Raw genomic sequence first — 15209 nt, 5'->3', positions numbered from 1 at the left:
ATTATAATTCCTGTGACAGATTGTCTTGAGCCTGTCTGCTCCAGAATGGGAACATTCCTGTACATCTTAACCATGAATAGCAACTACTTTTCAAAAAATGGAATGGAATGCTCTTGTGAGTTGCAAAGAGTTGTTCATGTTTCACAGGGAAGAAAATCGTAAAGATGCAAGTTAGAGTGATATAACTGAAAATGTCATCCTTTAGATGTTAAATCCATTACAGTTTCTTGGAGAAGCAATCAATCTGTGAAATTCTAATTCATCTCCGAATTTTGGAAAAATGCACCTAATGCTTATGTATTGTGAAAGTTGTGACCAAAAAAACAATTTTATAAATATCTTGGTTTCTTATTTTGAAATGCTGTCAAAATTAACTGAAAAAGACTTGACTTTTTAAAAGAGATTAAAAGCTGTAGTGTATCTCTTCAATACTTTTTTGGCAAATTTATAATAGCAAATACCCCTGTTTTACACTTGGAGACATTTGAAATAATTTTAATTAGAGAGTCCACGATGAACTGGAAGATGCTAGTGCTTTTGCCAATTCTGTGTTTAAAATTTTATAATTCACTTTCAGAATATCTCATTCTGACTGGAATTGGAACATTTCGAAATGGGAAAAATATTATTTATTCATAAGAATATCTGAAGATCATTATCATCACACCATCTGAAAAGCAGATCATAAAAGCGTGAACAAACACATTCAGTTCTTCTGTCAGAAACATACTAAAAATACCTTTTCATAATCCTAACCTATATGATTTAGTTGTGATTTGCTTAGTGTACCTTAATGGCAAACATCCTAACCTCTGAGTAATAACTCTTATCAATCAGTTTGAACTTTAATTTTAATAAAAGTTACAAGGACAAAAATGGTCTGCAAATAGATGCGTTCTCTCTTGTAGACTCTGCAAAAATTGAGTGCTTTCAAAGGTGATAGAGGAGAAACCAAATGTGCAGCTTGGAGAGGGGTGGGGAATGTGGTGCTTGTCACTGTGCCTAAACAAAAATTTCTTACCTGCAAAACTGTGGCAAGGAGAAAATCTTTGCACTGCTCAACTGAATTACTACAAAGAGTTCAGTAAAACAAAATATTAGCTGTCATAGTTGAAAGTTTCTGCTTGTATGTCAGTTTTTGCACCATGTAACCTTCCGGGCTTCCTTGTTTTGGAAGCTTTAGTTCTGCATGAATGCTTAGTGGAGTTTCTTTGTGCTCAAATTATGCCTTCCTTTCATATTGTGGACAGACCATAGACCACACCTTGTATCCATCTACTATCTGGCATCTGACAATGGATCAGTAACTTCTGCTCATTAGGGAAGCAAGCCCTTGGGATAAAAATACCCCGTCTCCTGGAAGTAAAATTTAAGTGTTAAGGAAATCTGACTTTGAGACCTTCTTGTATCAAAGATGGACTGTGCTAAAGCTACTGCAGAAGAAGCTGCTTCCTGGGGCTTTCAGGCTGAGTTGCCTTAATTTAGATGAAGAGTTGTTAATTTTGAAAAAATAGTTTGTATAGAAAACGGGTAGAATTTGGGCATTTTCTTTCTCTCAGCTCTTGTCTTTTTTGTCACTATTATCACCCCTTTGTTTTTTGGTATTTCTTTTTCCTTATTCCTATCTGAATTTTTCCTTTGTAGGAAAGTGCTTCCTTGGCAGATAGATTGATACAGGTATAGTCTTTTAGTCTTTTGACTCTCCTACTCTCAACCCCAAACTGCCTTAATGCATGCATATTTGCATGCTGTACTCTATCCCTGCCTTGCTGATTTGGAATAAATGTAGAGCTAATCTCTTTCTAGAAACTTGTTGAATTTTGTTTACTAAAAATACATAAACCAAATACCTGCACGTTGTATTTTTCCTAACCTTATGTAATTTTTTGGTACAAATTCCTGCGACAAATGGAATCTGTGACACTGTATTAACACTGAAATTTAATATTGCAAACTTAAATCTGTGCATGTACAACTGAGTAACATTGCATGAAAGGACATTTTATTGAATGCAAGTACACAATTGTACTTGCTTAAACAGATGCTGAACCCTGTAATGAAGTACTAAAGCAGCTGTTTAGTGCTACCTTGTCCTAAAATTTCTACCAATTGTAGTCTATGCTGTATGCAAAACCAATCTGATGAAATAAGCAGCTAAGCATCACAAAGGCAGTCTTTCTAGGATTTGTCCTCAATTGCTTAAAAAAATGAATTATGTCCTAAGGGACAAGTGACAAGGGCCCAGGAGGCTGAGGAAAACTACCTCATAAAACGGGAGCTGGCCACCATCAAACAGCAGAGTGATGAGGCCATTACTAAACTGGAGCAAGCTGAGAATACCATCAGGGAGCTCCAGCAGCAGCAGCAGCAATGGGTAAGAAGCCTGGCAGCACATCATCTCATCTTTTTCACTCACTCATGTTTTATTTTTCCTCATCATGACATGGTCTCTGTGCTGTTCTTGTAAATGCTTGTTCACTGTGATTTGCATTCCTAAAACTACACAAATTGGACTAAGTAATATTTTGGTCTGTTCTTACTCATACATGAGATTCATCACCCTGGATAGATATGTTAGCAGTTAAAAAAAACCCCAAAAACAACACCACAAAACAACCCAACAAAATGCACCAAGCAAAAAAAACAAGTAACAAGAAAAACCCCAACTAAAAGCCCACTACCACAAAAGAAATACTAATAAAAAAACACACAAAACCTTAGGTAGCTCCTAATTTTAAGAATCTAACCATCACAAATTGTATCCCTCTAAATACTCAAATTGAGAATTGATTCATAATGCCTTTACCTAGCTTCTCATTTAAGTCAGTCTCTTACCTGTTAATGTTTCTTCTGTGTACCTTTGTTTTTTTTTCCTAGCACACTTACATTTGCTGCTTGCAAAAATAGAAGGGTATTGTCCCGGAGTTTGGAGCTATAAGGCTTATTAAAGGAGTGTATTTATCTGCAGATACAGCAGAAAAATAACTTTTAGCAGCTGTATGCAGTCCTGTGTTTGTGTGTATTATGTGTTTTAGGTAATATAATGTGCAAGAATTCAATTGACTGTTGCTGTGAGGCTGAAGTTGCTTTAAGCCACTTAAAAAGTGCTCAGTATCTCCTGAGAGGGAGATCCAGCAGTCTTGACTTGCTGAATAAACTATGCACTAGCAATCTTGATGCGAACTTGCTCATACAGTTTTAAGTAAGTGGTATCCACGTACTTGTCTGAAGCCCCAGGCATTTCAGGTGTATGAAGTATGACTGTTGAGAACTACAGCACACTGCAGCTGCTTACAGGACCCCTTACAGCCAAAATAGCATTTTGTTTTACACATCTTCCACCTAAGTTCTGGAAATACTTGTGTCTTGACTTGAAAGATGGGCATGAGATTTACTGTTAGACTGAAAAGAAATCATAACTTAAATCATAACTTAAACTTAAATAGCCCCAGAAGAGGTCAAGATAGAGGAAGAGTTTGACATGGTAGATGAAGATTGGGTTAGGGATCAGTTGAGTAATCTGGACATCCATAAATCAATGGGTCCAGATGGAATGCACCCAAGGGTGCTGAGGGAGCTGGCGGAGGTCATTGCTAGGCCACTCTCCATCATCTTCAGTAAATCATGGGCAACAGGTGAGGTGCCTGAGGACTGGAGGATAGCAAATGTCACTCCAGTCTACAAGAAGGGCAAGAAGGAGGACCCGGGTAACTATAGACCGGTCAGCCTCACCTCCATCCCTGGAAAGGTGATGGAACAACTTGTTCTTGTGACTATCTCCAGGCACATCAAGGACATGGGGGTCATCAAGAGCAGTCAGCATGGTTTTATCAAGGGTAAATCATGTTTGACTAACCTCATAGCCTTCTATGAGGAAATTACTAGGTGGATAGATGATGGTAGAGCGGTAGATGTGGTTTATCTTGATTTCAGTAAAGCATTTGACACCGTCTCCCACAGCATCCTTGTGGATAAGTTGATCAGGTATGGGTTTGGTGACCAGGAAGTGAGGTGGATTAGGAACTGGTTGAAAGGAAGGAGTCAGAGAGTGGTAGTCAATGGGGTAGAATCTGGTTGGAGGTGTGTTACTAGTGGAGTCCCACAAGGGTCGGTGCTGGGACCGGTGTTGTTCAACATCTTCATCAACGACCTGGATGAGGGTATAGAATGTACCCTCAGCAAGTTTGCTGATGACACTAAGCTGGGAGGAGTGGCTGACACACCAGAAGGCTGTGCTGCCATTCAGAGAGACTTAGATAGGTTGGAGAGTTGGGCGGGGAGAAACATGATGAAATTCAACAAGGGGAAGTGCAGAGTTTTACATTTGGGGAAGAACAACACCATGTCCCAGTACAGGTTGGGGGCTGAACTGCTGGAGAGTAGTGTAGGTGAAAGAGACCTGGGGGTCCTGGTAGACAGGAGGATGACCATGAGCCAGCAATGTGCCCTTGTGGCCAAGAAGGCCAATGGCATCCTGGGGTGTATTAGAAAGGGTGTGGTTAGTAGGTCAAGAGAGGTTCTCCTCCCCCTCTATTCTGCATTGGTGAGGCCACATCTGGAGTATTGTGTCCAGTTCTGGGCCCCTCAGTTCAAAAAGGACAGGGAACTGCTCGAAAGAGTCCAGCGCAGAGCTACGAAGATGATTAGGGGAGTGGAACATCTCCCTTATGAGGAAAGGCTGAGGGAGCTGGGTCTCTTTAGCTTGGAGAAAAGGAGACTGAGGGGTGACCTCATCAATGTTTACAAATATGTAAGGGGTGAGTGTCAGGGGGATGGAGTTAGGCTTTTCTCAGTGATGACCAGTGATAGGACAAGGGGTAATGGGTGTAAATTGGAGCATAGGAGGTTCAAGGTGAATATCCGAAAAAATTTTTTTACTGTAAGAGTGACAGAGCACTGGAACAGACTGCCCAGGGAGGTTAAATGCAACATTATAGAAATAGTTCATTATGTCTGTTTAATGCATTTCAGTATAATAAAAAGCATAGATTACTTATAACAGTTGCAAGGAGTTATAAATGAGCTGTCACTTTAACGTGTAGCGTTGCGTTTTATTTACCTTTAGCAATTTCTTTAGGGAAAAAAACATGAAGAAATTATGATTAGGAAAATGGGGATATTCCAGCAATGCTTTAAATATATTTAGATATGTTGTAATCTTTCAAGTGAAATAAAACAGATGTTCATGGATTTGGGTAGCTAGCTGTTTACTGTCTAATTACAGTAGTACACATGCTTTTGGAATATGTTTCTGGAGGCATACTTACCAGTATTCAATGTATTAGGTAACTGATGAATGAATTTTAAAGCTAATGCTTTTAGTTATGCTGAGGACCTTAGTAAGTATCAATGATAGGGAAGCCTAGCAGGTTGGCTGGGCAGGAGAATTGGTTCTGAACAAAACTGGCTGGATTGAAGCTGTGAGGGCAGAAGATTGGACAGGTGATGCAGGAGTGGAGAGTAAGTAAAATGTCAGAAAAAGCAATGAGTTTAAGACCCACACTTGCAACCCTGAATGCTTACAGCCTTGTTTTCCTCTACAACAGTGTGACTATGACTATAGCAATAGTCTGAGTTTGCTTGGAGCTGTGGCTGTAGAACCATGTGATGGTTATAAAGGAATTTGTGCCTAGTAGTTGACTACTTTTGATGCATTAAGGAATAATACTGTGGTTTTGACACTGTCTGAACTAACTTAGACAAAGTGGTGAGTGTTAAGATGGTTTCAATTAGTAGTTCCCTAGCTTCTGCTGCATTAGCAAGATTTGTTATTGAACTGGCTTTTAACTTGGTTTCTGAGCATGGAAATCGGAGCAATAAATATGAACAGCTGCATGCGCTCAGGGCACCACCTAGTGGAAACCTATCCATTGCTTCTGAATCTTGGCGTTTCATTTTGAGTACACTGACAAATCTTTTTGTCACTTATTAGTGACAATAACTTTGCTCTCGGCACGACTGCTCTTCAGTATTGGCTTAAGAATATTTGCTTTAATAGTTGCTGTTTTTTTCCCTCCAATTATTTCAGTTTTGCTTATGGTTAGCAAAAATGGTTGCACAGTGAACTTACAAATGTCTACATAATTTATCTGTACTTATTTAAAGTACAACATCTATGCTACATATTCTATAATCTACATAATTTCCAATCATGAGTTGTCTGTTTCAGCATGACTGGAACTGTGAAGTGCAGGTATGAATTCCTGTATAGGAATGTATGAACAGAACTGCCTGAGGATACTTGCAGCTGCCTCTGCTGAGCAACACTGTGAGGTTAAAAAAGCAAAACAAGAAAACACAACCCACTTGTTAATCATAAGGCAGCAGAAATAAGAGGTTTTTATAGTGTTGGTAGCAAAAAAATTTAAAACCTAGTATTTCTAAGACGGCTAACGTATCCTTTGTAAAGAGTTTATGCATTTGTATTTAAAAATATTCTGTCTGCTCTATGAGATTTGATAGCGCTATTTGGATGCCTTAAAGGTAAGTATTGAAGGTGTCTAAAGGATATATGTGTATGAAGAAATTGTTGCAGCATGCAGTGCTTCCTTGTAAGGCTGAATACAGAGATGGGTAGAGGAGTCTTTTGACTGAATTCCAACACCAGAAGCCCAAATTGCATTCAACTTTAATTTCTCATGTGCTGAAGTAATTATACAGAGTTTTCAGCTGAACGAGAATGAGTAGGGAGACCCAACACTTTGCAATACGGTCACAGAGGTGGTTCTTACCATTGTTTCTTAACAAAAGGAAGGAAAGTTCTGCTCTAGTACTTGTCACAGACAACCCAGTAATCTATTATTGGATTATTAATACTATCACAGATTAAGTGCAATAAAATGTATTCTGCATATTTTTAATATATTTAAGATCCTTTGGAGGGAGAAAAGGAAGCATAAAATAAGTTTTGAGATACGATTTTATTTTGGATGTGACCTTTTACATCTTAGTAGAGAGCAACTCTGTCAGTAGAAGGTTTTTGAGAACAGTGTATAACCTGTATGTTTTTTTATATAACTATATAAGGAAAAAGTAATTACAAAGCTAATTATATTCTGAAGCTGTCTTGGAGTTCAGTGCTCTAGCTACCCAAATCTCTGAATATCTGAAGAGAGTGGTAGTAATCTGTCTTCAACACGTCTAATCTTTAAATATAGAAACTTGCCAAAGGCTTCTAGATGTGATGTGTAACCAAAGGATTAAGAGGAAGGTGGTTTCTTCCTCATATTGCTAGTAAATCAAGAACTGTATAGAGGAAGTTGCCTGACTTCAGCAGAATACAAGTGGTTTTCTTGTGAGGCATGCTAATAGTGATGGTATTTAAGGAGTTAGGAGTGAGGGCAATTAGCTTGTTCTGACTTACTCCTGATAATTAGGTGCTTCACATCTTATTTTTAAGAAGGCTTTTCATGTATCATGTGAAGATAAAATTTCAACTGACTAAACATCGTCCAGAAGCATGAACTTGGTTATCACTGAAGCAACTCCATAATGCATAGTTTCTTTTCAGGAACTCATGCTAAAAGTACTGATAAAAATTAAACGTGTAACTTTATATAGGGGATATATGCCTGTAAATTAGTGTTGCAACCTCATGGAAGGCTTACTTTTATTTTACAATCTACTTTTTTCTATTACATTTTGATTTGTAACCAAAAAGCAGGAAATAAAAATACTGTAGTTAAGTATTACAACAAGTGCTTAAATGGGTAAACAGAGTTAGTTGGGCAGCTGCTGAATCATCTGTTGACATTCAGTACAGAGTACTGGAAATACATTCTGTAATACACATAATTACAGGCAATAATCTGTTATTGGCCAATAGTAGAGATGGTTATGTCAGTCTGCGAGTTATTAGTATTTCTGAGATTTTAAGAAAAGGTTGGGAAAATAAATCCAGTTGTGTGAAGGCAAGCAAGGACTTTTCTTTCAGAAGTAAAAGGCTGTAGGAATACATTTTTAGTGCTTTATCTCAGACATCTTAACATATCCAAGGAAAACAGTGTTGCTGGGCTTAAAATGTTTGGCTGGTGTGCTTTTTGTCACAAATTCGTTGTGCTTTTTGTCACAAATTGTAGGGCCTATGGAAAATATATAAAAGCAAGTTTTTCTCAAGTTAGACAAAGCAGAAGTTCTCAAACATTGTTTTAGCTGTAAAACTGTGTTACCTTTATATACTAACTTACTAAAATTATATGTTGGCTTTCGAAGGAGCAAAATCCCAACTTTGAACTTGTGAGTACTTTTTTTAAAATCTGTTTTGATCTTGACTGTATTGTCTGTCAAGATGAGATTTCAAGTTTGTTGTGGCTAAATAGATAAGTGCTCCACTTATGTTCCTTGGGGACGTGAAATCTAAATGAAGATTTAAAGGAGGCATGACTTATGCCTACACTGGATAAGTAACTTTTTTTTTCACTCTCCATTACTTATTACTTGCCAACATCAGAGTTCTGTAGTCTGAAACTATTTAGAGTACACTTACATATTGTTGCAAAATTAGGGTGTATTCAGTTTTCAAATCTGCTTTTTTCTGTTTCTTGAAACGTGCAAGAGGACTTCTTACCTGAGGAAAGCACACTGCATTTGTTCTTGTTCCATATGTATCATACCCAGAATCTGGAACAAGAAGTGTAGTGCTGTGTGTATCATCTAATGACCTTGTGCAAACAGCCATTAAATAAGACAGAGCTGTTGCCTGTTCTGTCTGCATGATGTTACATGTGCTATTCAAGCTGCTGTAGCATGTGAGACATTTGTGGAAAGGCATCAGCATTGTCCACCCATCCTCTCCTCACACTCAAATGAGGGCTACCTTCACTGCTTGCTGAGGCAAAGACACTATGTGGGTTGAAAATAATATGAATTAAATTAGTTTTGTATGAGAGGAAATATTAAATATACTATGTTCTTTGTACATTAAGCATTTGTATGTTCAACTGCACAGTTAGGTATGACAAGCACTTAAATGGATAGTCTCAGTGACACTGCTTGCATGAGCTATATTTGCCTTTTAATGCTTTGTATGTATCCCCTCTGTTATAGCTCCCTGCAGACATATGTAAGAAATAAAATAAATTGTAACACGAAATTTAGTTAGTGTAGATTTTGAGTTTGGATTGTACCATAAGCCATGATGAAAGGCTTAGTTTTTAGATGCAGAAAGCTAAATTATCTGATGCAAACAAAGAAATAATTGTATCTTTAGTATAATGAATCCTCTCTGGATTTTAAAGTTGCATTTTGATTGACTAAAAATTAATCTATGCATCCAAGTATAGTATTTATTCTTCACAATGTAGGTATGGCACCAAAAATGTATTATGTGCTTTCCTTTTAAACTTTTTTTTTTAGGGTAGCTGTACATACAGAATAACTAGGAAACTATACTTTGGGGGATTTCAACACCTTTTTTTTTCTAAACCAGAAATTGAAATGCTGATTTAGGATGGTATGGCCTGTCAAGTCTGAGAATCTGTGGTGAATATCAAGTAATTTTAAAGTAATACAAGAAATAAAATTTATTTAGTAACTATTGACTGGAGAAAAAAAGTTAAGTGGAGCTTTTGAATACTAATGCTTAGTATGACTTCAGTTGAATGTATCTTTTGAAATACGCTGTTTCATGGAATTGTGCTTTAGCAAGTGAAAGGATATATCTCACTTTTAACTCTGGCTAATCAACAGTCAAGAAATAAGGTAATGGTGCATTACTGTATTTGAGCAGAACTGTTTTTTCCATTCCCTCTGAAGTGTAGATAGGGTGACTAAGTTCTGAACTGGCTTTTTACTACTGAGGGAATGTGTTTGAGTGTGCAAAGCTGGCCTGGGATAGTCTTGGACTAAGTCCTGTACGGAAGAAGCAAATTTCTTTGTAGCTTGGCCCGATGCTGTCTGTCTAGAAGGGGCTATACTGCTATTTGTGCCTGCATTTTTCTTACAAATCCCTGGTAAGAGAATCTCAGAAGGAATAGGTATAGCAGGAGCACATGAGGGTCAGGGGTTGTAGCAGAAACAACAGACAAACCAAAAGTGATTTGGCATGGAAGAATACATTATTTTAAATCCAAGATTATGGAAGGCTTCTGTTGATTTAGAGTTTGAGAAGGGATCGAGAGATACTTGCATTAACCTTGTAATAAGCTAGTCTTTCCTACGTATCTTTTTCTGCATATCACAATGTAATCACAGATCCTTGGAAAATTTTTCTGTTTGTATAACAATGAGGAAAAGTGTGAGTTGTTGCTCATCAGTACTAGCAGGGGTGTCAGTTTGGTCTTGGACATTTAGCTGTGCAGAGATGCCGTGGTTTGAGAGGTGTAGGGTTCTTACTGTCAGCAGTCTGGATGAACATGTCTGTAAACTTGTATAAGGTATGCATTTCTTCTGTTGATCTTAAGCTAGTATTTCTAACATTAAGCATTTGAATATACTTTTCACTCCAAATCTGGCATATAAAACCCCTTTCAAATAATCTGTGCTTCATACTAAACATATTTCTGCAAACTTTGTAGCATAAAAGCAGTATACGATACAGTGAAGACTTTGTGCTACAGCTGGAAAAAGAGCTGGTCCAAGCCAGACTGAGTGAAGCAGAATCCCATTGTGCCCTGAAGGAGATGCAAGATAAAGTTCTAGAGATGGAGAAGGTAAACCAAACCAGGATCCTCTGTATAAAATAGCACTAGAAACAGAATACAGGTCCCTGTAATTCTTTGCCTAACTGTCCTCTAGAATCTTTTCTTCTGTTTCCTTGATCGCAAGATGCTTTTCAAACCTGAAGTTAATATAGCAAAAAAACCCAAAATATTTTTGCACTAGAAACAGTTTGTAAAGAACAGCTCCCTTGTTCTCCTGTTCTGAAGCCCACTGCAGTGGAAAAACTGGATTCTTCTGGAGTCTGTATAGTAAACATCAATTGCTTCAAAAATTATACCCTGCAACAAGAGCAGTAGGCTGAGAGTGAGTGTTGAGGTGATGTGAAACTAAACAGTCTAGAAGGGGAGGAGGGAGTTCCACACTACCATTCCCAGGTCTCCCATTTTTACCATGATGGGCAAGGAAATAATAACTCCACCGTTTAGTATCAAAATCTCTACTGTTTTTTGGATGCTGTCCCAGCTTGTAACTTACTGATGCCAGGGTTCGAGCTGTACTCAAATCAACTCCCAAACATTTACCTTTCTTTAAGGAAACACCTAACTGCAAAATAAAATGGATGTTAAAAAAAAGGAAAGAAAAAACCCACAAATTAATCTAATATAAAGCACACTCTTCAGATCCTGTTGTATTGGCTTTGGAAATTGTTTCCTCATGGAAATTTCAAAGAGCTGTATACTCAAGAATGTGACCAGAATTTACAGCTGATCAGATTAACCCACAGGAATCAAGAATTTATTTATCTGAGAGGCTTAATGGGAGTCTGACAGGCTAGTAGGGTGGTTGTTTTTTGCTGCACTGATCATTGGTAAGAATTTATGCTCTAAGGTATTTTTCAAAGTTCATTAAGAGACTACTTCTTTCCTTAACCTTCATCAGCATGAAGGTAGCATACATTGAAAAATGTGAAGAGAAGCTGGAGCAGTGGGGGAACATTCCAATGTACCAGACAAACTCAGATGCAGAGTAGTATTTCAGCCTGTCCATAGTGAACCTAGGCACATAAGAAAGTGACTGAAGTCCCTCAAATTCATAAAAATACAGCTGTTTACGGCTGTTAGTGATGTGTCTTGTAATCTGGGAAAATTCTGCTCAGTCATCCAAGAGTTGCTTTCCTATGCTGATGGTGGTGTAAATATTCAGAAACACCCTAACACTTCTGCCAATACTTGAATCCCATTATTTGAAGCAAGGAGATAGTAATAAATACTGATTGTGCTGTGCTGTGTTAATGGTAACAATGTACTTTACTCTCAAGAAAAAATCTGGCAACTGTCACAGTATTACATGTACAAAAACTTTGGCTGAGAATTACTACTGGGAAAAACAACAAAGTGATGAAGCATAGTTCAACTTTGAGTATTTGCTGATCAACGATCCCATGTGGCGATATTGCAGTTAGGCAGACTGTCCTTTTTCTTTCCCTCTGATTCCTTCCCAGGCTTCCATTGTGCTATACTTTCATCACTGTTTTCTTTTCCTCAGATCATTCCTGCCATGTGTTTTCCTGTTTTCTGTTAAGTTTTCTCTAGTCTTTCTACTTTTTCATCATGTTTTTGTAAACATCCACATACTATCATTTGTAAGACCTTTTATTGACTGGTTGTTGTTTATAAATATTAATGGATGGTTCCTTTGTCTAAACAGTCTTCTTTTCAAAGGCAGATGAGCTACTTCCCTCAAAATTCTATTTATTATTTTTCCAGTCATTCTAAATGAAAGTTACAAATTTGATTTCTGTTCCACATTTGTGTTACTTGTATAAACTAGCTCAAAGTCTTTCAGCTTTCTCTCCATATTTTTAAACGCAAAAAATAGTGTAAATAATGTTTTGTGAAGGATACCAGTTGGGAAAATCAGAATACATAAAACTACCTTGTCAGTTTTTTCTGTAGTTTGCAATTGGAAGATATGCACACTATCTGGAAACTTAGACTTCTGAGGGATTTTATTTTGCAAGGGATGTGTAATTAAGAAAATTTCATTAGTAATAAGAGTTATCATTCCATGTTTATATTCTTGGAGTGGGTCTCACTAAGCACAATTTTATTCAAACACCTATTTAAGAGGATGGTCCTTGTTGCAGAGGAACAGCTCTCTTCCTGATGAGGAAAATGTTGCTAGACTACAAGAAGAATTGATTGCAGTAAAACTCAGAGAAGCAGAAGCTCAGATGGGTCTTAAAGAACTAAGGCAGCAAGTCAAAGATCTGGATGAACACTGGCAGGTATGAGCAGCAATACACTTAACTTTTTCAGTGAATTATGATAAAGGAAAAGGCTATGAAATTTTTTAGATGTAGAGATATCAACTAGAAACTCTAGTGATTGTGGATCAAATGACTGAAGAGAGAAAATTTTTAAATGCAGCTGCCACAATAAACTTTACTTCAAAAGTAAGTTAGAAATTATACTCTAGTTGTGAAAGCTGGCAGAGGCAGCCTGTGCTACTAGCTCACCATTCTGGTAGACAGGAAGTACTGATCAGTACTCCAACTTCACTAAATATTAGTAAGGGCTAGAAGCAGGCAGAAGTCTTAGGACACACTTGAAATTCACTGACTTACTGTAGTTAGGAATTACTGTCTTCAGCTTTTAAATTCTGTTTTTAAAATTAGTAAGTCTGCATGGGTTTCTAGTTTTTAGAACAGGACGACTATAGCAACTTGTCTGCATGTAACTCTGAGACCTTAAATGAAATAAGGGAACACCAGGAAAGATGAGTGTTAACAGCAATGGCTTGCTTATTGTTCTAGCGTCACCTAGCTCGTACCACTGGAAGATGGAAAGATCCTCCCAGAAAAAACACAGTGAATGAGCTACAGGATGAGCTGATGACAGTCCGATTGAGAGAAGCAGAAACTCAGGCTGAACTGAAAGAGACCAAGCAAAGAATGATGGAGATAGAAACACAGGTATGTTATTGAACACTGGCATGTGTGAATTGAGCTGAACACTGGCAACTTGGTGTCAAATGGTAGATACCTGATGATGGTCTTTTACCATCCAGAGGCATGACTTCAGTTCCAAAATGTGCCTTCTAAAATTACATTAGACTAGGAGGGAGAATCTTGTGCATGTAGTCCAACTTCACTTTAATGTCTTCACTTTACTGTTTGCCAGGACTAAGCCTTTTGAATTTCTCCTTTGGACTAATTCATAGACTCTGAATGCTTGTGAATCTTAAAACTGTTGTAGCAACAGAAGTGCATTTAAGGTTTTTTAGGCTTCACAAACCTAATTGAGTCTGATAATAGTAATTCTAATTCTTTAAATGGCAGTATTTTCTTCTAGTGAAATTGCCTATACTAGACTATCTACTGAGGTTATAAATCTGCTTGCTGTCAGGTTTTTTACCAGAAGCTTTACCTTTCAAGTTCCAGAAAAGGAAAGCATGACTCACCACTGCTGAGATTTGTGTGGAAAAGACAAAAATAACTTGTCTGTCATGATCTTTTTTGTAACTAGGGAATAAGTTATTACTAAGCAAAAAAATCTGAAATGAAAGTGTACTAAAGTTTGAGTCCAGGTTTTATTAGCCAACTCTCAACCGAATCAGTAAGCACAATGTGCTGTTGATTGAGAAGAATTTCTAACAGGCTTTTGAGAAATCTTCCTATGAAATATCTGCTAACTGTAACTGTTACTTGAAGGAGACCTGTGCATCCAGAAGGCTGAACAAACAAACTTGTACTTGACAAGCTTTAGCAATCCCAGAAACCAGGAGAGCACATAAGGATGTGCAGCTGAGGAGAGATGACCGAACTGCAAGGCACATGCTGGCTTACTTCTGACAGAGGCACCACTTTTTCTATACCAACTAAATAAAAGCTTTCTCTTGCTTTAACTCTTACAATTTTCATTGAAGTGTTAATACTGTTTCACTAAAGTTAAGGTGTGCTTTTGTTTTGTTCCTTTTTCCTCATCTGTGTATTTATTTTAGTCGGTAGGGGGCACAGATGTCCTGCTGTCTGGATTACACATTTTAAAGTCACCAGACCTTTAGGTACTTCTCACTTCAGTGTTATGCATTCAGTCTTTTTATCTGTTTATAATTTTTAGCTTTCATTAGGCAGAATGCAGTTGTTCTTGTGTTGTGCACTAATCTATGCACAGCTTAATGTAAAAATGGTGTGACTTGTACTAATGCAGTGACCTTAATTAAGGTGCCATGTTACTTTCACGAGTCCACTGGACTGAAAAATGTGCACATAGTATTTCTGACATCTTGAATGCATCAGCTTGTTGCTGTAGTTGGAATACAAGTTCCCAAAATCTTTGCCTTACCTAAGCAAGAGACTGGGAAAAACATACGTCAGGAGCTTTGTAATAATGGTCTTACAATGAGTCATCTGTTGTTTGAGAACAGTTTGAATATCCTACACATAAACCAAATGTCTTGCAAACTTTCCTGATTACACTTGGAAAATTCTGAATGCTTTCCCATTGGAAGTTTTTTATCATAAATTATCTGTAAGTCTTTCTTGTCAGAGTTTGGGGAGTTAATACCTTAGCATGCATTATCTTTCCTTTTTTTATTATAAATTTCAG

The 15209-nt window shown here is 37.5% G+C and overlaps 1 protein-coding gene across 1 annotated transcript in view; it reads left to right on the top strand.

Moving 5' to 3' along the window:
* The window catches only part of EVI5 (ecotropic viral integration site 5), a 70062-nt gene that overhangs the window by 18983 nt on the left and 35870 nt on the right, over positions 1–15209 (top strand). The window contains exons 12-16 of the mRNA XM_010006625.1: positions 1645–1677; positions 2225–2374; positions 10515–10649; positions 12746–12886; positions 13415–13573. Coding sequence (XP_010004927.1) covers positions 1645–1677; positions 2225–2374; positions 10515–10649; positions 12746–12886; positions 13415–13573 — 618 coding nt within the window. The remainder of the gene's footprint in view (positions 1–1644; positions 1678–2224; positions 2375–10514; positions 10650–12745; positions 12887–13414; positions 13574–15209) is intronic.

The sequence above is a fragment of the Chaetura pelagica genome, unplaced genomic scaffold (assembly GCF_000747805.2).
Source record: "Chaetura pelagica isolate M959 unplaced genomic scaffold, ChaPel_1.0 scaffold69, whole genome shotgun sequence".
Classification (NCBI taxonomy): Eukaryota; Metazoa; Chordata; class Aves; order Apodiformes; family Apodidae; genus Chaetura; species Chaetura pelagica.
Note: the sequence above shows the minus strand (reverse complement) of the source record. Positions and strands in the feature narration are given on the sequence as shown.